General features: G+C 38.4%; 1 protein-coding gene across 3 annotated transcripts in view; it reads right to left on the reverse strand.

Moving 5' to 3' along the window:
• SMC2 (structural maintenance of chromosomes 2) overlaps nucleotides 1-13,252 on the reverse strand; it is a 52,658-nt gene extending 39,406 nt beyond the window's left edge. The window contains exons 1-9 of one of the 3 annotated variants that reach the window (XM_032635735.1): nucleotides 12,406-12,607; nucleotides 11,315-11,543; nucleotides 10,552-10,701; nucleotides 8,198-8,320; nucleotides 7,541-7,579; nucleotides 4,828-4,938; nucleotides 4,577-4,621; nucleotides 3,076-3,309; nucleotides 2,689-2,838 (exon numbers count right to left, since the gene is read on the reverse strand). In XM_032635735.1, the coding sequence (XP_032491626.1) occupies nucleotides 2,689-2,838; nucleotides 3,076-3,309; nucleotides 4,577-4,621; nucleotides 4,828-4,938; nucleotides 7,541-7,579; nucleotides 8,198-8,320; nucleotides 10,552-10,701; nucleotides 11,315-11,482 (1,020 nt within the window). In that variant the 5' untranslated portion in view covers nucleotides 11,483-11,543; nucleotides 12,406-12,607. The other 2 variants (XM_032635736.1, XM_032635737.1) reach the window with 2 other exon arrangements.
• Nucleotides 13,253-24,644: the final 11,392 nt, after the last annotated feature.

Raw genomic sequence — 24,644 nt, forward strand, 5'->3', positions numbered from 1 at the left:
TTCTAAACCTATAAAATTGAAATAATAACCACCCTACCCAAAGCTTCAAAGTAGAGATTTTAGGATTAAGAGCATGAATAGGAAAATATAAGCTATTAAAGGCCATAAATTTAAGTGTTAAATAATTATGGGAACAGCATTACTAACACTTAACACCTTTTAAGTTCTAGTAACCAGGTATCTAATGCTATGTAAGATACCAGCACTGAAAGAAAAAAAAAAGAAAAAAAAAATCTAGTCATATTTACATGAAAGTGACCAGAAATTTTGGCTCACTTAATTCATGATTCATTGGATATTTATTAGATATGTACCAGGCATTATTCTAGACATTAAAGACATAGGGTCCTCAGGGAGCCTACATTTCTAAGGTGGAAGACATAGTAAACAAATAACTAAAGCAAGGTAAAGGGACAAGAAATGATGGGACTACTGTTTTAAGAATGATGAAGGAAGCCCTTGTGATGATATTTTGAGCAGAAACCTAAATGAAACAAAAGGAGTGATCATGCTAATACTAGGGAGACAGCATACTTGGCAAGCTCTGAGGAATATGCTTGGGTGTTAGAGGAACTGTGGTTGGAGCACAGTGATCAAGTGAAAGCAAGGTAACTATTAAGGACACTACTGAGTATCCCTCCTGGGAGGTGATGGGTTCAACCAGGTTAGCAGTGAAGGAGGTGTGAAAAGTGGCTGTATTCTGGATATACTTTTAGAGTCAACAGAATTTGTTGATGAACTAGATCCCATAGAGTTTGAGAGAAAAGGGAAGATTCAGGAGGACTCCAGGTTCTGGAGTGAACAGCTAGGTTAATAGTGGTATCATTTACTTACATGAGAAAAATTCAGTAACTCAGGCAGGTTTGGGTAGGTAGGGAAAATTTAAGAGTTCTATTTTGGTTATGTTAAGTTTTAGACTTCTAAAGTCATCCATATAAAAATGTCAATTAAATAGCTTGACAAATGAGTCCTTCAAAGAAGGAGTCAAGGCTAATTATTGATTTGAAAGGCATCAATATATAGACGGTATTTAGGGCTATAGGGCTGTATGGGATCACCTAAGAAATGAGTGTATATAAAAGAAGTCTGAGCACTAGCCCTGGGGCATGCCAGCATATGTATTTTGATTTGTATTTTCAACCTGGATTCAAGGTTCATATATTTAACTATCAAACCAACATCTCTACTTAGATGTCTAACTGGCTCCTCAAGCCTATTATCCTCCACTCAACAAATGTTAACCATATTTCACACTGTCAAAGACAAATCTCTGGAGTTACCCTTCAGTCCTTTTTCACAGTCAAAAACCAATCTGCTGGTACTATTTACAACAGCCAAGACATGAAAACAACTTAAATGTCCATGGACAGAGGAATGGATAAAGATGTAGTGTGTATGTACACACACACACACACACACACACACACACACACCCACACACAATGCAATATTACTCAGCCATTAAAAAGAATGAAATAATGCCATTTGCAGCAACATGGATGGACCTACAGATTATCATACTGAGCAAAGTAAGTCAGAAAGAGAAAGACAAATACCCTATGATACCATTTATACGTGGAATCTGAAACATGACACAAATGAACATATCTACGAAACAGGAAGACTCACAGACATAAAGAACAGACTTGTCGTTGCCAAGGGGGAGGTGGGTAGGGAAGGGATGGGTTGGCAGTTTGGGACTAGCAGATGAAAACTATTATATATAGGATGGATAAACAACAAGGTCCTACTGTATGGCACAAGGAACTATATTCAACGTCCTGTGATAAACCGTAATGGGAAAGAATATGAAAAAGTATATACATATAACTGAGTCACTTTGCTGTATAGCAGAAATTAACACAACATTGTAAATCAACTATACTTCAATTAAAAAAAAAAAATCTACTGGGTCTGTCTGCTGGACCTATCCTTAAAATACACATAAATTCCCACAACTTCTCTAATATCCCAACTTCTGTTGCATTTATCCAAGGGCTATCACCTGGACACCTACTACCTGGATTCCCTGCTTCTTCCATTTATCTTTAGTTTTTCCTCAAAACAGCAGTAGTCCTACTAAAATATTAAAACGTCATGCTTCTGCTCAGCCAACTCCAGCAGCTTCCCATGCCACTCGGAATAAAGGTCAAAGTCCTTCACATGTTTTGCAAAATCACATGTGATCCTACACCCCATTACCTTTCTGCATTTCTACTACTTAGTGATAACCAGCTACACTTATCTCTTTACTTTTCCAGTACCTTAGGCACTTGGGGCAATTGCTGTTCTTTTGCCTGGAACATCTTTCCCCACAGCCTCCCAATTTATCTACATTGTTCTCTGAGCTCCTACAGGTCTTTAATGAAATACAGCCCTCCCAATGAGACCTTCGATGGCTACCCAATTTAAAATCCCAAACTACACCCCCATCCCCTATACTACAACCCTCTCCACTGCTTTATTTTCTCTCCACATCAGTTATCACTATATAACATGATATTTTTCACTTATTTATCATCTTTATCATCATTTCCCTCACTGGAACAAAGACCCACAAGGTGTTTTGTCCATTGCTACATCCTACCCCAAAGAATTACCCTTGATCCATAGCAGACACTCAATAAATATTAACAGAATGGATAAATGTATACTACTAGAATTAAATTACACTTCTTGTTTGCTTACCTCTACCATATTTTTTTCCAGCTCTTTGCGTTTGTTCTCTTCACTTGCCAGATTTTTCTTCTTGAAATCAAAGGCACTCTGAGATTTAGTATTAACTCGCTGAGCTTCTGCAAGAGCATCTTCTAAAGATCGGAGTATACCTCCAATTTCCTATAATCAAATGCACCCAGTTCAATCAATGTACTTAAAAATTTGTTCATGGTGCCCTTTTCTTGTATAATTTCTACATAAATTATTGACTTTTTATAAGCTATTTCATTATTATACTTTAAGGTTAAGAAATCGATACAGAAGACAATGCCCAGTAAATCTTAAATAGTTATTGTATAATATATAATTTAATATCTTTTTCAGAGTGTATATTCTATTCTTACATATATGCCTGACCTTATCTTTTCTTTTTTCCAACTCTTCTATTTCATGACTAAGTGCTTTTATTTTTTTATCATTTTCAGACAATTCTTCTTGAAGCTTCACAATTTTATCCTGCATTTCTTTTAACTCCTCAGCTGAGCGTTCTTTGGTATCTTCAGCCAGCAAAAACTGATAAGCAATATATAAACGACTCAAATGTTCTATTTCTCTCATTAGCTTTTGGTACTCCAAGTAGGAAGATCTTTCCTGAAAGAGAAATCACCAGTAAAGTATAACTCAAAATTCATATTTTTAAACAAATTTGGAAAGAATCAAAATACAGCAACATGTATAAAATTTCCCACTACATGATATAATGGATTTTGTCTTAAACTGAGTGATCATGGATTATAAATTTTAGAAAGCTTTAAATAACATTAGAACTATGGTTAGATAGCATAATACCATCTCTAGTGAATGTGGTTATTTCTTCTCAAATATAATCAGGCAGTTGGGATTAACAAAGAAATGCAGACATAAGATTCACAGACTGGCAGTAATAAGAAGTCTATATAAATACAACCTACACAACCATGAATGATGCACTATTAGATGTACTTTGTAGTAGTATTACCAAGATGCCCACCCAACATTCATTCATGTAACTATAAGTATTTGCTCACACATTACTAAACTTGATTCCCGTTAGGACCTACTGGGACAAAGTAACAAAATAACAAAAAGTTCCTAACTTGAAGAAACAAATTCAGGGTGATTAAATGACCACTCCATATTTTTAGATTTAGAAAGAACTTGTCAAAATCAAACATGACATCTAGGTTTAAACTCGTGATCTAGTGTTTTCTACTAAATCATACATACAAAAGGCAGAACCTTCAAGATCACAATTTTTCAGTTTTTCCAATAATGTCTATGCTACTATATGGATTCAGAAGAGAGCTTGAGAAATATCAAACTTTAATGAACATTTAATAAATTCCTAAATACATAATTTAAAACCAATGTGCTATAAACACATTCTTTCACTGAAACACTAATTACAATGTCAGAAGCTGCAAAGATTATAAACAGTCATCTGTTTCAATACCTTTCGTTTACCAATTGCCTTGACAGCAGCAATTATAATGACAGCCCCGTTTTATCCGAGAAGTTATTCACTCTACCAAGAAAAGTCACTGAGAGGGCCATATCTTTATGAAATATTATTCCATTCAATTCTAAATGTACAGGAAAATTTAGACTTCTCTTCAACAAAGAATTAAAATCTGGCCTATTTTCTGAGATTAAGACAGGCAATCTATTTACAAAACCATTATGACTTAATAGATATGAAGTACACTGTCCTCTACAAGCAGAAGGCTAAGTATGGACTACCAACTCTAACGCCTTATCTCATGCGCCAGAATAATTCCTGAAAAGTGGTACACATTTCATCCCCATGTGTATGATCGTGGATACATCACCAATTTTGAGAAACATTCTAGCTGGCTGTCCTCACATATATAGTACATACCTCTTTTAATTTCTGAATGGTTGGAGTAATTTCTTCTTCAAGTATCTGGAAAATAAAGGAAGATCATATTTTTCAGTATGTGAAGTACCATTAAAGAAATTTAAAAGGGAGAAGTAGGATGTAAGACTAAGGAAAACTGAACTAAGGCTGGGCGGAGCGGGGGTGTGGTAGAATTTCCCTTTTTACAGCAGAGAAACTCTAAATGCAAAAGTACTCTCTTCTCTCAAAATATTTTATATAAATTTAATTACCATCTTAATTTCTTTCAGCTTAGCCTCCTTTTTTTCTATAGTCTTCTGGGCAGCTATCTTTTTGTATTCATACATCCTGGTTCCAGCTGCTTCTTCTATCATGGACAAAATCTGGAAAGACGATTGTATTAATGTTTTAAGAATCCAAGACAATGAGTCTCATTGGAATTTACATTAAGGATATTATTTAATGCCTTAACCTAAGTATCTTAACAAAATTATGGATCATCAAAGTTAAGTACATAAAATTGTGCATATTAGCTAATAACCCTAACATTCAAGAAACATTTCTGGCCTTCACTCCAATTCTAAAATCAAACTTTATGCCATGCTGAGGTTCCAGAATGCATTTCCTTTAAAACTGAAACCAGTAATTCCTTCCTCCTCTTTTCCTTCAAATATGAGTCTTAGAAAAAGTAAAGGCTAACAACATTCAGTTTTCATTTTAGAAATTTCTACTTAAAATTGTTCCAAGTGAGACTTCGGCCATTTTGTTCCTACAAGGATGAAGCATGGCCTAACGTCTGCATTCCAACTGTGGCACATGCTTTAAGAACTTGGGAAAGTAACTTAATTTTCTCTGTGCCTCTGTTTCTTCTTCTGCAGAGTACTGATAATATCTCACAACATTGCTGAGAAGTAAACATTAAGTAAAATAATTCATGAGAAGTACTCTGAAAAAGGCAAATATTAATTACAATTTTGTAAGTAGGACAATTTTGCTAGCACTTTTTCAGAAGCTTCTAGTCACCATCAATCCCTATCTCAAGAGGATTATTTCTCTGAAAACCATTTTGATTTCTATGTATTTGACAGGTTTTGAATTAGAAGTTTTCCCTTAAGATGTTATCTAAAGAAAATAAGCATGACCTATGGTCAAACCAGACTAGTATTATCAATTATCAGTCATCTTCTTAGTTCTTCTCCGTAGGAAAAAAATACCAAAAGAGCTTTTGCTCTTATACAAAACATTCATTCCTTCGTACCAACTCTTCTCAAGGGGGCTCTAAGAGAAAATTAAGTCTTAATGTCCTAAGCAATCCATTGTATGTAATGAATTAATTTCACTCAAATCTTTTTCTGTAGGCTGACATGGAACACCAGTTGAGAAAGGCTACTTTATAGAGGCAAAATTTCTTTTAATACTGTATCAGGCACATAAAATTCCTAGACATCAGTCTTGGCAATGATTTTTTTTCGGATTTGACACAAAAGCAAAGGCACCCAAACCAAAAGTAAACAAGCGGGACTACATCAAACTAAAAAGCTTCTGCACAGCAGAGGAAATCATCAACAAAATGAAAAGGCAACCTACTGAATGGGAGAAAATATTTGTAAATCATATATATAAGCGGTTAATAACCAAATACACAAAGAACTCATACAACTCAATAGAAAAAAATCAAATGAAAAAAATGTGCAGAGGGTATGAATAGATATCTTTCCACAGAAGACATACAAATGGGCAGCAAGTACATGAAAAGATGGTCAACATCACTAATCATCAGGCAAATGTAAATCCAAACCACAATGAGATATCACCTGTCAGAATGGCTATTATCAAAACGACAAGAAATAACAAGTGCTGGTGAGGACGTGGAGAAAAGGGAACTCTTGTGCACTGTTTGTGGGACTGTAAATTGGTGCAGCCACTATGAGAAACAGCATGAAGTCTCCTCAAAAACTTAGAACTACCATATCCAACAATTCCACTTCTGGACATTTATCTCAAGGAACCAAAGACATCTGCACTCCCATGTTCACTGCAACATTATTTGCAATAGTCAAGGCATGGAAACAACCTAAGTGTCCACTGATGGATGAATGGATAAGGAATATGTGATATTTATATATATAAATAAATTAAATAGAGTATTATTTAGCCGTACAAAAAGGAAATCCTGCCATTTGTGACAGCATGGGTAGGGGCTCGAGGGCATTATGCTAAGTAAATTAAGTCAGACACAGAAAGACAAAAACAGTATAATCTCACTTCTATGTAAACTCTTAAAAAAAAAAAAGTGAACTCATAGATACAGAGAACAGATTGGCGGTTGCCAGAGGTGGGGAAAGGGTGGTGGGCAAAATGAGTACAGGTAGTCAAAAGGTACAAACTCTAAGTCCTGAGGATGTAATGTATGGCATGGTGACTACAGTTAGTAATACTGTACTGCATATTTGAAAAGTGCTGACAGAATAAATCCTAACAGTTCTCATCTTAAAAAAAAATTTTACCTGTGTGGTGACAAATGTTGAGTAGACTTACTGTGATCATTTTGTGAGATATACATATATTAAATATATGTATATATATATAGAATCATTATGTTGTACACCTGAAACTACTTTATGAATTATATCTCAATTAAAAAAATAATTTTTTAAAAATTTTGCTTAATAAGGTCCTAAGACTTTTCTTTTACTTCTTTTAAGGATTCTCATTTAATCCTCAGAACAGACCCTGAGGTAAGGATTATTGGCTCCAATTTATGGATGAGGAAAGTAAGGCTCCGAAGGTTTGTTACATAACTTAAAAAAAAACGGGGCACAGTGTTAAATATTAAAAAACAAAACTATTTCCTCTACTTATCATTCTTAAATGTTTCCAAGAGTTTTAATAATGGAAAAAATTATGTTAAAAAAATTGATTACCTAGAAGATTAAGACAATATCTATAATTACTATTTTTACTGTCCTTAAAGAGTACTCTTACCTCTGGAGGTTTCATATTCAACACTTTTGTAATTCGGCCCTGAAAATAAAATTGGCAAACTTACTATGATAATAACAAAACACAGAAAGAATAACCTAAGACATACATGTTTATCTGCACTGAAGCTGTTGTATCCTAATACACCAATCTTTTGGGAGTTATTTCTTCCACCTACATGAAAAGATGTTTCTTTTATTATATTTGAGACCAAAGGTAGCTTATAACTCTAGAATTTTGTTACCCACTTTCTCACGAGTGATACAAATTACATGTTATTAAATGATACAAAGTTAACTCGACCATATTTCCGAAACAGTTAATATTAATGATGTAGAAGTCTCCAATTCTAAGACAGGTAAGTATATAAATTAATGTTAGCATAATTATTGAACATTTCTTGATTTTTTTGGAACAATGGCCCTCCAAGATAAGTCAAAGAAAATTACTTCCAGACATTCTTCAAAATTCAAATGTATACAATATACTAGAACACGTAAGTACAAAAAACTAACACACATTTCTTAACAGGTGCCCAAACAGCAGGCTAATAGTAAAATAAAAAATGAAAAATCCAAACAGAAGCACTTCTCTTATAAGTTAAAAAATAAAAGATGTCAAAACTATTATGAAAGAGATATAAGACCACAAACGAAATACCTGCATGATGAGAAAGTGAGGGTTGTTAACATTAAGGCCAACAGAACAAAAGAGATCCTGTACTCTGGTATTGTTTGCATTTACTCCATTGATTAAATATTTATTTCTGCCACCAATAACCACCTAAAAGGGAAAGAATTTTAAAAGATATAAATGAACACACACATCTTGTGCTATGATGATAAATTCCCAAAAACATTATTTTTCATGTTTGTTCTGTTCAACTAATGGTAAACAAAATCAATATAGGGTAAATAATAAAGAAAGTGTGACATGGTCAAAAAGAATATGAGACTGAGTCAGGATAATTGGCTTCTAATCCAGGGACTTTTACTAACTAGTTACGTAACCAAGCACAAGCCTCCTAACCTCCCCTGCAGTGGATTAGGTCTCTAAGGGCCCTTCTAGCTTCATGTTTCCAAGTATGTGTAGATTGTAGTTTCTATCCCTGATCACCCTCTTTCTACAATTTTCCATACTCAGAGGTTAACCCCTCTTCCTCCCTTTTGATTTCCAAAGGAAAAGATGTCAGATACTGAAAATGAAAGGCAAATAGTTTAATATCAATCCCTGTCAAGATGCTAAAAGGGATTGGTAAAAGACATGACTGGTAAATACTTGAAAGAAAAAGAGTAACCATGGAACTTCGGCATGGGTTTAATAGGAACAACTTATACTAGATCCCAGCTTGTTCACACTCTACTACAACACTTGCATTATCATTTTTTGGGTATGATTGTCTCACCCATATTTTGAGGTCCTTAAAGACAAGGTATGTTTCTCATTCTTTCTATCTGTATTTCCCAGTGCATTCAACAATGCCCAGCACACATTAAGCACTTAATATTAAATAAATATTAATTCACTCCTTTTCCCTGACAGGATTACGAGGGTGGTAGATCATTTATTAATATATTTGAACAACAGTCCTAATTTACCCATAAGTAATTTGAGACAGTCTTTATAACAAAATTATGGTGAAGATACAGGCATATGGATTGCATGAGGACAGGAATTTGGGGTAGATTAGTAGCAGACTTACTTAAAATCCTTAAAGGGTTATTATTTGATCGATGCTTAATGACAGAGAACAGGATTCTGTCCCTATCTAGTCAATCCCCCGCCCTTTTTTTTTCCAACCAGAGGCTTTCATTAAAATAGAGAGGGAGGGCTTCCCTGGTGTCGCAGTGGTTGAGAGTCCGCCTGCCAATGCAGGGGACATGGGTTCGTGCCCCGTTCCGGGAAGATCCCACATGCCGCAGAGCGGCTGGGCCCGTGAGCCATGGCCGCTGAGCCTGCGCGTCCGGAGCCTGTGCTCCGCAACGGGAGAGGCCACAGTGAGAGGACCGCGTACCGCAAAAAAAAAAAAAAGAAAAAGTAAAATAGAGAGGGAAATCTAAGTTACATAGTGCTAAGTTGGAGAGTAAATGCGAATTAACATAATTTTTAAAATAAAATTTTGACAAACTGAAAACATTGTCTGACTATAATAAAAAAAGATTTTAAGGGACAGATGTAAGGTCCTCCCTTGGTTTCAAAACCTGCTTAGATACAGAACTGGCAGTCTGTGGCTAAGTAATAACACATGAACAATTTACAGTGATTTTTAGTAAATCAGATATGAATTCACAATGTATCATGAACTCTCCAACATCCTATTGAGAAAAATAGAAGTAGAGTACTTAAAATGAAAGAAGCAACAATTCTGCTTAATCCTGTCGTAGCTAGACCAATTCTGGTATATGTAATTTGAGGTGCCAAGCATTAAAAAAAAAAAAAAGATATAGAAACCTGGAGCAAATTTGTATTCAATTCAACTGAAAGACCTATAAACAACTAAATATCAACTGAAAGACCTAGATAGAGAGTTAGCTTAGGAAACAGACTTACAGAACACTTAAATATTGAAATACAGAATAAATTAGATTTGCTCTTTATGCTCTCAAGAAAATGCGGATTAATGTGTAAAACTTGAAGACAGCACTTTGGCTCAATATACAGGAATAACTTTCTAATTAGACCTTTCCAAAAACAGAATGGGTTACCTGAGAACATAGAAAGATCCCAAGAGCTACAGGTGTTCCAGCACAGAGAGAGAAGACTCAAGTGTGGTTCAAGATTTAAGCATGGTTGAGTGCTTGGACTGATGGATTTCAGATCCCTTTCAATCCTCTTGGTACACGGCGGAATTTGCATGATCAAAATTTAACATAAGGAAGATATTCTTAAGGAATCTAGTCAGTATTTGATCCATCAATTTTGCTCATAAACTTTCTCTCTCCAGTAGTCACATTGCCAAAACGCACATCAGACCTGCAAGTTTCTAGGTAACCAAATATTTAGTAGCCACTCACCTGCCTTGTTACTGTAATTTCATCATGAATCTCAAATCCTAAAGGACTCTGCTTTTTGTCAGAATTATCAAAGGTGATTGACACGGAGGCTTTGGTAATACCAGCCTGCCCATTTTTGTAAACTAAATCTTGTAAATTAGAAGCCCGAACCTAAAATAAAGGAAAAGTTTCAGTTACAAAACCCCATACTACGCAAAATAGCACTAAAAATGTGCTTCTTGCTGTCGGAAAATCACCCATGTAGTATCCATTAAGCAGCCAAGGATAGGCAGTGGCATTCATAAGCAAGAAGAGCAAAGAAAATGGGTAACAACCGGAAATGGGCACCTTTCTCCATAGGACTTTTTCAACCCTGAAGAGAACTGTTTTCTACTCACTTCTTAACAAAAGCTCATTTGAAAGATTTAAGGAAAGACAGTGTCTACGAATTTCACTATTCATCCAATCCCATTAGAAGGTCCTGAAAAGACATTATAATGGGGGGGGCGGGGGCAGGGATGGGGTGAGGGTACAACTCTGGAATGAGAATGCCTGAGTTTCAGTGTTGCTCCAAACATCTTAAGAAGATGAACCTTAGGCAACTCCTCTAAGTTTCTATTTTCTCACCTAAAATATGGACTTTAAAGGACTGTGGTGAGGTATAAGATATTTCACATAAAAATGCAAATGAAGAGGATACTGGCAATAGTCTCTAAGTGCAATGAGGTTTCCCTCGAGGCTCCTCAAACTTAAATTCACATAAATGAGAAAGTTTACACTTTACCTGAGACAGGTTGGAGATGCCCAGCAAAAAGCAGATGGAGTCCAATATGTTGGATTTCCCACTACCATTTAAACCAGTGATAGCATTGAAGAGGGGGTCAAAACCATTGACTTCAGTCCTCTGAGCATAGGACTTGAATCCCTCAAGAATGATTGACTTAATGTGCATTTTCACTACTGACTCCGACAGGCAAATCTCTGCTAGAAACCAAGCAAGCCACAAAGCAGTTCTGTACAAAACAAATAACACATAAGTGGAATGTAAAACTGGAACCATAATAAATGTAGAAGACTGAAACATAAGAATGACAGCTCTATAGAAATAAAACAGCCACTTGCCAAGCTACTTCCTCTGATGCAAAGGTATCTTTCTTTAACTTAAAAATATACAGGCGTTAGTCTCTAGTTAGAACTTAATTAAACCATTAATTCAACCTGGAAGCCAACCACTTACTTCTCCAGGCTTATCTTCCACCGTTATCATACTCTAGGTAACGTAGGCTGATTATTTCACACCGCATCCCCTTTGCCCATAATGCCCTTCTCCCGGATACTGGCATGGCTCACTCTCCATTCCAACACTCACGTCTTTGCTCAAACGTCACCTAACTGGGGTCCTTCCTGACTTCCCTATATAAAAGAGCACCTCTACCCACCCCCTCGCTCTGCTTCCTTTTTCCTTCATTGCACTTAAAGCTGACACTAAACAGTACTTATTTACTCGTCTATCCAACCTATCACAGTGTAATCTCCGTAGCATCTTCGCCTACGTCCACCGCTGTATGCCGGAATAGTCCCTGACTCGAGGGCGCGGGATGGGGGCGAGGGGGGGTTCGTAAATATTTATTAAATAGATAAACCCCACATGAAGAGATGAAGCTTTTTGCTTTCACTCAGGCTCTTTCCTCGCCTCACCAGGCCTTTCTGTCAACACTTCCTCCCCCTACTTCAATGGCAAGAACTAGCCATTCTGCCAGGAACCCCTTAGAACTAACTTTAGTCTGAGGTCCCTTGCTCCTCGGCTCCCCAGCCCCCGACGCCCATCTCCGGCCAGGAACGCCAGGCTAGGCCCAACCGGCCGCGCGCACGCACCTGCCTCACCGCTGCGTCAGGCCGCCTGGGCTTGCGGCACCCACAAAGCTCTTCCTAGTCACTAGGGCGGAGAGTGGGCCAGCCTTGCCCGGCTTCGGGCGCTAAGAAGCAAACCCCACCATAGCGGCTACAACACTCAGCCCGCGCTCAACAGCGGAGAGGAACTATTTATGCCTTTGAATTTAGGCGCGAGCAAAGGACCCCACCTCCTCTGCCTATTTCATTGGCTGGTGCCTCAGAGATGCCTGACTTCCATTTTTCTCTTCCATCAAACAACCAAAGTGACAGGGAGATAGAAAAGAAGGTCGCGACGGTGGCGGCTCCGGGAAAGCGACGGCTTGGGCCTGAGGACTAAAGGAGCTGGTGGCATACGTTGAGCTCGGCGTCCGGCACACCTCGGACAGCCCCGCACCTCCGCCTCGGGGCCTCGCGCTCGCCGGCCCCGCCCCGCCTCAGGCCCGGTTTTGCGGCCGCTGCGTTCGGGAAACCCTGCCTTCCCGCGGGCCCGGGGGGATTCGCAGGTGCCGGCTGCTGTGTGGTCTGTGAGCAAGGGAGGCAGGGTGGCTTCCTACCGGTCTCCTCGCTCTGCTTCAGAAGCCCCGGAATCTCCCCATGCTGGCGCAGATTCATCAAAAATGGAAGCTGCCCCTTGTTGGGACTTGGGCAGCGCCGACCGAACTTGTGAGGACTGTGGGTCGCGGTCTGGCTCCACCCCTCGCCGGCTACATCTCGGGTTTAGCGTCCGGAAGGGACGATAGGCTCGCAGCCAAAGCTGTGCAGCGCCCAGGGGAGAAATTGAGTGGGGCCGATAGTAGGTGCTGGACGAATAGGAGTTCCCCTCCTTTCACTGAAAAGCTGTAGAATGATAAGCAATGGCAGAACTAACATTTCAGAGAATTTTAGGGGGAACACCTTGTAACAGCTGATATTTATTGTGTTTCGTGTGCCAGGCTGCGTTCCAAGGGCTTTTAAAAATCCTCGTAGCAACCCTGTGAAATCCGTGATATTGCTCTCATTTTACAAATGAGCAAACTGAGGCACAGGTTAAGCAGCTTATTCCAAGTAGTAAGCGGAGCAGCGGAGATTTGTTCCCACGCAGTCTTGCTCCAGAGCACGTACTCTTAAATAGTATATTTACTTCTCTTCGTGTATAGACTCCAGTACTAGTAATAACAGATCCTGTTATCAGTGTGTACTTTTCTTTAAAAAAAAAAAAAAAAAAGGCCAGTTTACTCACAGTTAAGGATATTGATACTAATGAGTTTGGAAGGGCTTGGCTTCATAGTGCACTATGGTGCTGTCTATTCCTAGGTGATGTATAAAAAGATGGTTCAGTCAGTATGCTGTTTTAGGTTGTATATTTAAAGTTGTTTTCTTCACCCCGGGTTGGCTTTGCAATATTTAATACCAGTCAAACTACCAAGAATTACCAAGAATGAGCCAGTGTTTTGAAGTTCTTTCTCTACTTAAGAGAATAAGTTTTACGAAGTTTTTTGTTTGTATAAGAAAGAATTCATTTGTTTACTCTCATCCCACCCACTTATATAAGTCAATCATTACAGGCCTAACATCATTTAGTCAAGCAGTTATCTTTGTGTACTGTGATTCCTTCATCTACACTCCACAGCTCTTCACTTGTACTGATTCATTCAGTCTTAATATACATTTCTTTTCAACTCTGTTGTCTTCATCACTGTGAATAAAGAATTTTAATTTGCCAACAATCCCTAATGCAGATTTTACCAAGTTGTGAGATAAGCAGTTCTTTGGGGTGAAAGTGTAAGTGTTAAGACAGACATTATTAGCCTTTGCACTATTTTAATTAGTTAATAACTAGCTGATATTATTTAAGTCAAATGGATAAAAAATATATGCAAATACACTTGCTGGATAAGAACTTCTGGGTAGTTATAAAAATAAACATCTAACTACTACTAAAAGTAATTATTAAAATGAAAATTCCTTATAAAAGGAGAGATCTAGAGCAATTTTAGTCTTAGAACACGTCAGAAGCACGAAGGAATTTCCGTTAGTACAGGTGGACTTGAGGAAATCACTAATGGCTGACTTACAACTGGCCCCTGGGATCACCACAGAAAAGTAGAGAACACCAAGGCACAAAGCCGCTAAAACCACTCTAATGTGGAGAGGTTAGGGCTGGAAGTAAAGATAGACTGTAGGGTGGATATACTATAAATAGAGCACTGTTCTTGTTTCATCACCGTGTATCAAAAGCTTTTGAAAGCTTTAACACTGGCTGGCTAGTGTAGTCTTTGTCCTTATGTAGAAGGCAGCAACCCAGCAAGGACACTGATAAAAGCCATAAAACAAGACCTAGGAAAAAGACTTGGTCTTCTACTCTTCCAGGGCATTGGCAGGGACCGTCTTTCCCTGGGTGCACTTTTCTAATTTTGGAGTCCTACAGTAGTTCTTCTGTGGACCTGGGTGAATCCTCTTTCCCTGGAATTTAGGACAGAAGGAAAAAACTGAAAGAACTTTACCTTCATTGCAGAAATAAGGAAAGGTTGATTCATTTTGTTGAGAGATTAATTTTTGGTTCAAGGGGATGAACTGAAGTTCACATTGCAAAATTGTATTGAGTAGCAGCACATTTTGAATACACCAAGTATAACCTGTCTGACAAACTTGGAAAGAAATACAGCTGAGCATAATTTAAAATGAGGAATAGAAAAGGAGGTGATTATATTCATTCACTTGTGGGATCTGCTTGGACACATTCATTTTCATTTCAATGACAATATTCTTTTCAATACTCCATGTTCTGTTTGGTGCCTTGTGAAATCTGCCTGTACTTTCATTATGATTTCTATTATTTTGCCTCCTTAGTCAAGTTAAATATCTTTATCTTCTCTTTCAGGTACTTCTACTATTTCCAGCTTTTGAGTTCCTAACTCTTACTGTTTACAGCACTGGCTGACTCTTACTCATAGTGATGTATTTCCTCCTGTGGTGCTGTTCTGGGATGGGGTTGTTTTGTTTATGGGAATCTGTTATGCCCTGAGTTGTGAAAGCGTCCTTTCAGACCAGTTACACATTTGTTTCCGCCAGGGTTCTTTGACTCTTAAAGATCTGGGTACATTTGTAAATGATTGTTTCTCAGTTTGTGCTTCCTGAATAATACAGAAATTGTAAATTTATATCTGTTGCAGGTCTGGGGTTTTGATTGCTCAGGAGTCATCTTTTGTTTTATTCCCCTATCCAAAGCTCCAGGCAAAGAACAAATTTCCTTGCCTCTTACCCAAGCTAGTAGGTGGAGTTTTTCCAATCCCAATGACTGGCAGATCTTTAAGGCTCCAGGTTTTACCTAAGGGCCTAGTTCCAGCTCCTCTGACTCAGTGAAGCTCAAGGGCCAGTGCTTGTGCATTAGAGCCCAGCCACTGGCTTCTGAGCCCTATAGCCAAGTGTAAAATAAATGTTGGAGGGCTGCCTGTCAGTGCCTGCTCTTCAAATTGTCTCTGGCACTTAGGATTTTCTAAGTGTTTTTTGTTTTTTGTTACCGTGCTTGATATATGGTTTACATGCCAATAGTTATGTTTTACCCAGTATTCCTATGAGTTTATAAAGGGAATTTTAGTCAGCCAGGCTAGAGGAGGTCTTCCCATTGACCTTTTATGAAGCACATCAGGGATCTTTGTTTTGCTCCTGCTGAACCTTGCTTTCAGTTTCTCACATTCCACATTCAAATTAGCTTTTCCTAAAACACAGAGAAAGATGTCTGGTACTAGAGCTTAAGAAAATATTTTCATGCACTACTCATAAAATCCAGTGTCTATGTACTTATTTCACATTTTTTCAGTTTTTCCAGTTCTCCTTGGCTTTTATCACTTCCACACTGGTTAATAGCCAACACTACTCATTTCATTGCTCTTCTGCTTTGCCACACCCCTTCCATTATGGGAGGATTATTCATTCCCCTTTCTCAAATATCATTCTCATTTCATTGTTCTCCCTCTCACAGTGGTTCCTTATTACTTTTTATTTCAAATCCACAACATCTGCTTGACCTTCGTCTATTGGTTTCCTTTTACTACCAACTCAATTCTTACTAGATTTCACTCTTAGATTTTTTCCCACAAGATCTGCCCCTCTGTAATCAACGTTTCCTTTCTGTTACATTATTCAAATTCCTACTTAAATTTCTACTTCAACAATACTTAGCCACCAGTCTCTGCCCTCTCTAATGTCCTACAAACTATATATGTTTCTGTATCAGAAATATGATATCTCTTTACTCTGTATAAACTTGGTGAAAATTGCCTACAGAATTAATTCTAACCTCTTTAAGGTGGCATGCCTGCTTCTCAACCTGCTTTCCTAGACTCATCTCCTGCAGCTTCTTCCTTAGATTACCATGTCATTTGTTGTTCTCTACTGTAAACCAAGCACCAACTAATGACAAAAAAACAAGTGTTCAATAACTTTTTAAATGGATAGATGAATGAATGTATGAATTCAATAGGCATTTATAGAATGCCTACCTTATTCTGAGAATTGTACTATGTTCTGGGATACAAAGATGAATAAGATGTGGGCCTGTCCTCAAGGGAGTCCATAGTTGAATAGAGATGACATGTATAAAGACATTAACCAGAGGAAGACTGAAAGGCATTATAAACAGAATAGATTGCACAGGCAAGGGCATAGAAGATAAACATAATGTATGAGGCAAGAAGTAGCAAGATTTAGTGTAGGAGATACACAGAAGCCAGATTATGGAGCATTTTATGTGCCATCTTAAAGAACTTTTTGTCATCCCTGAAATATTGATGTTCTCTTTTTTGTTATCTTCTTTGTATCTTTGCCCATGCTGAACTTGAAATGCTTATCCCTTCTCCATATCTACCCCCATGTGTATTTCTACTGATACTTCTAACCCCAAATCTTATCCATTTCTGGATGATTTATTTGCAACCTCTTCTGTAATCCCTTAACCCTTTATCCAGACTTTTCTTCTGACCTGTATTGCTATTGTGACATATCTTTGTGACATAGCACATAGTAGACAATATTGGTTGAATATGAATACATTTAGGAGATTCATTTGCTGCTTTCTGATCAAGGTAAAGGGAAAGAATAGATTTAAAAAATAAAGACTTGGAAAATATTGAATTATATGACATAATCCACAAACTAGTCAATATTATAAGATTCAGCAAGTTAAGAGTGGTGATTATTTCATTGATCTAACACTGAAAATTTTTTTCAGCTTGCAGTGTTCTTTTTGTGTAATACCACCAGCGACCACTGTGACATTCATAAGGCTGAGGAATCTATCATGATATGAACATTACAGCTTTTGGTTTCACGGAGCTCTCAGTGCCATATACTTTCCTCAGTCCTGCTCTTTTGACCCGTAAAATAAAAAATAGGTTGGATTTAGCATAGGTAGTAGTGCTGAGCAGGGACAACAGGAGGAAAGTTTCCTAATTGGGCTGGTTGGTGGCGTCTTCTTATTTATTATTTATGGCTGTGTTGGGTCTTCGTTTCTGTGCGAGGGCTTTCTCCAGTTGCGGCAAGCGGGGGCCCCTCTTCATCGCGGTGCGCGGGCCTCTCACTATCGCGGCCTCTCTTGTTGCGGAGCACAGGCTCCAGATGCGCAGGCTCAGTAATTGTGGCTCACGGGCCCAGTTGCTCCACGGCATGTGGGATCTTCCCAGACCAGGGCTCAAACCCGTGTCCCCTGCATTGGCAGGCAGATTCTCAACCACTGCGCCACCACGGAAGCCCCACGTCTTCTTTGTATAGAAAGAAATGTTGCCAGCGATTCTGCTTGGAAGACTAATTTAGAATAATTTTTATTTTGTATATTTTTATTAGTTAATGGGATCTAGAAGTGTAATAACCTGGTGAGAATTTCTCTGCAAATGGCAATCAAATTAGTCTTATTCATGAAACTCACAAATAAGCTATAATTCAGCATTTTATGTCTGGGGAAAATAAAACTGGGGTCATGCTGTTTAAGAGGATAAGGGGATTTAACGGAACACTGGGGGATTAACTGGAAGCTTAATTATGATTTAAATTAGAGGTCAAGCTGTGCAATGTGTTTTCTTTCTAGGGGAAAATCTTTGGGGAGATAGAGTATGCTTGTTTAAAGAAGAAACAGAAAGCAAATGAAGAAACAGACTGCATTTTCTGTTTTTCTTTTAAAATTTCAAGCTGCTGTAAGTCAAATTGCCCCTGAATTCCTGATGATGGCTGTTGTGAAATTTCTTTGTTTAACTTTCTTTGTGTTATTCTTGCCCTCTATTCCAGAGCAGTTATTTTACTTGACAGTAACAAAAAGATGTAGGCGGCATATCTGCCAGCAAACTAATATGGAAACTGGAGAATAAGGTATTCTCAACTCTTCTAGAATTGTGACATCCTATCATTTTAGGCTGACTCACATAAAATCAGCAACTTCTACAGAGGGAAGGGCCCTGGAAGAATTATAGCCACTCATTTTGCAAATGGAGAAATTAAGGCTTCTGATGATTTTCATAAATTTATTCTTTATCTCAAATAAATTAAGGTCTAATGAGGAAATAAAATAGGTATATGAATGATTTTAATTCAAAGTATAAAGAAATTGCTTTCCTGCAAAATAAAAATTAAAACAGATTATCAGAGGTTGACTCTGTAGGTAGCATTTTTACTTGTAAAATAACAGTTAGACCTAACAGCCCAGACTTTTACTCTCTGACATTTCCCTCTCCCTCTGACAAATACCTCAATAAGTAATAGCACAACCACCATGCAGGATTCAGCTGTGGGTGTGGATAGAGTCGGGTGGGGAGTGGGGACAGAAAGCCTGAGAAGGAATTGAAATGATCTGTTCTCCCTTTAAGGCTCTGAAATAAGGCCAAGTCAAGAATGGAACATTTAAACAATCCTTGACTAGAACTTTAAGAATAATATTGGGGAAACAATCAATAGAATATGGTGAAAAGAGAGAAGACTCTAACTTACAAGACACAAAATGGGTCAACAAGATAGTCTGGGACTCACAGGCATAGTGTCATCTGTGTGGGACCCCAGAAAAACAAATGGCACTAGAGTGTCCCATCAGAATCCCTCCTGTTATTCCCCCCGACCCCACCATCTTCCATCCTAGTTTCTCTATGCCTTGCTTGAGAAGCAACCCTACAGTCATTCACTTAAAGGACCTTTTCCTCATATAAGGCAAACTTGTAACACAGGATTGGTGCAGAGTCCCAGGGAAGCCCAAAAGAAGAAAAAAATCATGGCTGTGGACATCATCAAGAGATACATCCTCAGAGGATTTTCCTAGATGGTACTTGAGCTGAATCCTTAAGGAAAAATATGCCTTTGACAGTTGGAGGTAGGGAAACAACAGTCCAAGTGGACAGATCATTTGGGGACAATACAAGGAGGTAATGGCTTTGATAGGAGATAACCCTGTACAGGCTTCCAATAATTTTACTAGCAATTTATACCACTCTTATAGCGGGTGCTGTGCCATACCACGCAGAATCCTCCTTCGGGTAGAGGCATGAGATCCTCCAGTTGCCAGGAGTTTTGGCTGCTGATTGCTTACAGCTGAGCCTCTTCCCCAGCATTGTCCTCCACAGAAGGAAGTTGCCCAGCTGAAAGTTACACCTCCTCTTCTGTGTTGGCCCATATCCAATGACTTGATGCAGGGACACAAAAACCCCTTTGCTTCAACCAGGACAACTATAAAGGGCCATCTGAAGAGCTCCCCATGCCATCAGTTGAAGCCTTGTGACTGCATCGCAGTGCGGCTTCTCCCTCTGGCCAATTCTGCTTTCTGCACTAGGTCACAGGTGTTCTGCACAGCACTCCCAAATAAACCTACTGCACACAAATCTCTGTCTCAGTCTACTCTTTGGGGAATCCACCTAAGATAATGCCAGATAAAATTTGGGATACTATAGGCTATTTTAACAGAATTTAATGTAGAGTTTGGAAAGCCTAAAGTGTGCCTATGATTCAGTCATTAGAAGTGCTGACTCGTGGTCTCTATGGTAAAAAGTTGGCATCTCAAGTTAAGTGCTGAATTACTAAACCAATTTATATTCCACTGACAAAGAACTGGAAAGGAAAGAAATACCTGAGCTGTGATTCTTCTGCTCTCAGGCTTTGCCAAACCCATCAATCAGTTCTGGTCACTAAGCGTTAAGTGCTCTATCAGAATGGCTATATCAGGAAGTTATGCTGTAGGGAAAAAAAATAAAAATTACGAAGGGCTTAAAAACAACGACTTATTTCTTGTTCATGCTACATATCCATTGCAGAGGGAGGAGGCATTTCTTCTTTTCATAGTCAGTAAGGAAGCCAGCCTAATGGAGCAGCCACTACCTAGAATCTTGTAGATACCTGCTAGAGGGAACAAGAGTTCTGGAAGTGCCTAGAACCAGAATTTAAAATGCTCCATCCAAAGTGACACACGTCACTTACACTCACAATTCACCACAGCTATTTATGACAAGGGGCTCAGGAAATGCAATCTCAAAATGTGCCTGGAAAGGCACAAGGAGAAGGAGAGAACTGGACTATTTGGCAGGCTGTACTAGCAACTAGGGGAAAATCTTGGAATCTAGAAAATCAAAAAAGAAAAGAAATAGGTTAAACTGATAGTTGAATTTTCAACTTTCAATTAAATGGAAAGCATCTTAGTAGTAAGTACTCACTGATCCTTTATTATCTTTCAAATTATATTTGCACTGTTGGATTTTATATTTATCTATTTTGAAAACGTGTTAGGTATCTGCTATTTACGAAGTGCTATGATAGTTACTCTTAGGGCACAACACAAAAAGAAATCTCTGGATCTGTTTCTTTAAAGACATATCTAGTTGGAGATATAGGCATTCAAATTATATAGGGGAAGAAAACAAAGAGAAGACGGGATGCGGGGCAGGCCGTGTTTAGTGAGTGTAAAAGAGGCTAACTGTTAAGTGCCGAGTTTCCAGGTTTGAAGCTGGAGTGGACAAAATTGTGCCTTCTACAAATATGCTTGAAAATAGCCTGCTGATCTGAGCTATACAGAAGGGCTAAACAAAAGTAAATGTTACATTATCGTTTTTAAGTCCACTTCTTGATTTCCATTCCACCCCTCCCATTCCAGATCCTTTATTTATATTTTAAAAAATTCCATAGATAATGCCACAAATGTTTGTGTGGTTAGGACAAATGATTGTGAACTGAAAGGTGACATCATTGCTCCTTGAAATTAAGAGCCCTGCTTTTTTGGTATTCTGTACAGTCCCTTCCAAGTTAATGATGATTTATGGTGATAATTATAGTAAGTTGCTCCTCTAATGCCTAGTTTACATTACTATTAAAGTTATTTCCACAACATGCTCATGAGTTAGGTTCAGGAAGTTTTAATAAAATTATTCCCATACCATAGATAGAGGAATTGAAGCTGAAAGAAGTAAAATAATTTAATCATAATTGCAGTTATCTGTAGCTGTGAACAAACCACCCTAAAACAGTGGCTTAAAATAATAGCGCTCATTTCTTTGCTCACCCGAGGGTTGACTAGGATCAGCTAGTCAAGGCTCACCTGGGGTCTCTCGAGCAGTTGCAATCAGGTGATGGCTGGGGCTAGGTCACCTCTAAGGCTTGACTCACATGTTAGATACCTGGGCTGGGAAGTCTCTAGCATCCAGTGTGAGAGCCATTTGGGCTTCTCAGCCATAGCTCTCTCCGTGGTCTGCCTACATGGACTCTCCACATTGGGTGTGGGCCACCCTGGGAAGGGGCGTGAACTGGGGAAACATGGTTCTCTGCAACTGAAGCAACCCCTGAAGGTGGTGACAGCTGAGGATTGTCTGCCAGTAGGACTCCCAGCAGCTGAGGCAACAAGTTCTTCATTGAAGGAAGATTACTTACACCGGTTCCAAATCCAGTACCCTCCCATTTTGTCACCCATCCCCACTGATGTAACACCACTAGTCTGTTGACATTAATAAATGTTAATTGTGAATTATATAGTGAAAGTAAATAATCACATTGGGACACTGTTAAACAATTACATAGCACTCTGCATGTACATCTATTATGGGAATATGCCATACCTTACTAATTTGTAGGTATCAATGTGAGCACATCAACATTAGCACTCAAATCTTGCTTGCTTCAAGCTTCCACATACTCCTCAACAATTCTAGGTCCTTTCCTTTCAGAGTAACCATCCTCAAACACATATGGGAACACACAAGAGATGGGGACATACGGATTATGAATCAGTCCAGGCAGCCACTTGCTGTCAGCCTATATGTATTGCTCCAGGCTGCACTACCAATGCCCCTATCCCTAATTCCATGCTTGTTGCAGTGGAGATTCATTGCTGGGCATCAAGCTCCAGACTCCTATATTCCACTGCTTAATCAACATTTCCATTAATATCAAGTCAGCATCTCAAATTTACACGTTCAAAACCAAACACTTGGTTTTGCTCACTAAAAAATCAAAAAATTACTACATTTCAGTAAATGGCATAACCATTCTCCAAAACCTAGAAGTCATTCTTGATTCCTTTCTTTCCCATGCTGTGTATGAATACCTAAAATTCCATTACTTATTTACTCATCTACTTGTTTATTTCCTATCTCCTCCTCCTAAAATTTTAGTTCCACTAGGTAAGAAAATTCAGATGTTTTGTCCCCTAGTGTGTGTCCAGCACTTGCAAAAACTTAGGACTATGACTTACATAGAGGTAAGGCACTAGGCAAATATATGATGAATGAATTTGTGAAGAAATTAATTAGCTAATTCATTTCTGTTAACTGAGTCAGGATTCCACAACCACCAGCCTCAAAAATTTATAGAAATGCTGCTCCAAGATGACACATCTCTGGTCTTAGCAGAGATACCTCTCACTGACCTTAGAATCAGACCATTTTTACCACCACAATTTATTGAAAACCAGCCACTCTCAAGATTTGCTGATGTCACAGCCAAGGTTGCTAGTATAATAGGGATTTCTCAGCAGCTGCTCCGAAACTGTTTCGCCCTTATTTTAACGGCATCATGTCCAGTGATCTATGATGGCATGAGCCAGTATTACTGCTGCCAATATGCAAGTACTTCTGCACTTGTGAAGTATGTTATGTTCATTTGTAAAAAGAGGTGTTCTACAGCAGAGTTATTTGGGTCCCAAATCATTACTGAGTCTAGTGAAACAGACCTTTCAGTTGACACACAGCCCTCTTTATTCTCTCTGGACGTATACACAATCCTCCCTGGGTTAGAACGGATACAAATAAAAACACTGAAAGGGGCCCATGTCTTTTCAGACCAATTCCTTCTACTCATAAAAACAATTCTCTTGCTGAAAGGCTATTGTGCCTTACCATAGTCTGGCTCCAGTTTATCAGAGTCCATCCTTCTTTCCTTCCTTCTCTCTTTTTCTCCTTCCTTAACAAATATTCACAGAACACCTATCCTGCTAAGTACTGAGGAAAGAAAGATGAATTAGTCTGTAATCCCAAGGTACAGACATATACTTGGAAAGATGAAAAAAAATTGCTTCATTTTATGACAAGTATAAGTTCAAGCTACAATGGGTTACAAAGATAGGAGAGGTCAATTATTATTGAGTAATTAATAAAATCTTAATTCAGGAGGAGAATCAAATTGTGTCTGGCAATATGGTTAGGTTTTTTTCCTTCAGGGTGATGATGAGTATTGGAGGTGAAAGGAGAAAAGGGGATACAGGCAGTGGGAGCAAAAACACAGATAAGCAAAAACACAGAGGCATGGCCTAACTTGTGACATACCGTAATGTAAGTCAGCCTAAGTTGGACACCCAAAGATTTGTCTTTGTCTTCAATTAAAAATGTATTATGGTTCAGATATAAACAATTCATACAGGGGAGAAGGCATCCCTTTATTTCTCTTTTATAAATTTTTCTGATGGATACTAAGATTGGAGAAACAAAGATATTTTAATAGTAGTTATCTCTGTTTAATAGGATTTTGTAGCTAAGTTTTATTTTGTCCTTTACAGTTACAATTAGAAGTTAGTATGATAGTGGTAGTGCCACTTGCTAGCAGTATGACACTGGGCAAATAACCTCTTTATATTTAATTCTTCACCTTTGTCTTATCTGGAAATTGATAGTGTTGAGCCAACTTTCTGAAGATCCTTTCCTGCTTTGAAATTCTGTGGCTGTAAGACTCGACAGGGGGTAGAATACTGAATGCAGAGGACCCGTATAATATTGAGACTAAAGTCCATATTTACA

This window comes from Phocoena sinus, chromosome 6 (genome assembly GCF_008692025.1).
Source record: "Phocoena sinus isolate mPhoSin1 chromosome 6, mPhoSin1.pri, whole genome shotgun sequence".
In the NCBI taxonomy this organism is placed as follows: domain Eukaryota; kingdom Metazoa; phylum Chordata; class Mammalia; order Artiodactyla; family Phocoenidae; genus Phocoena; species Phocoena sinus.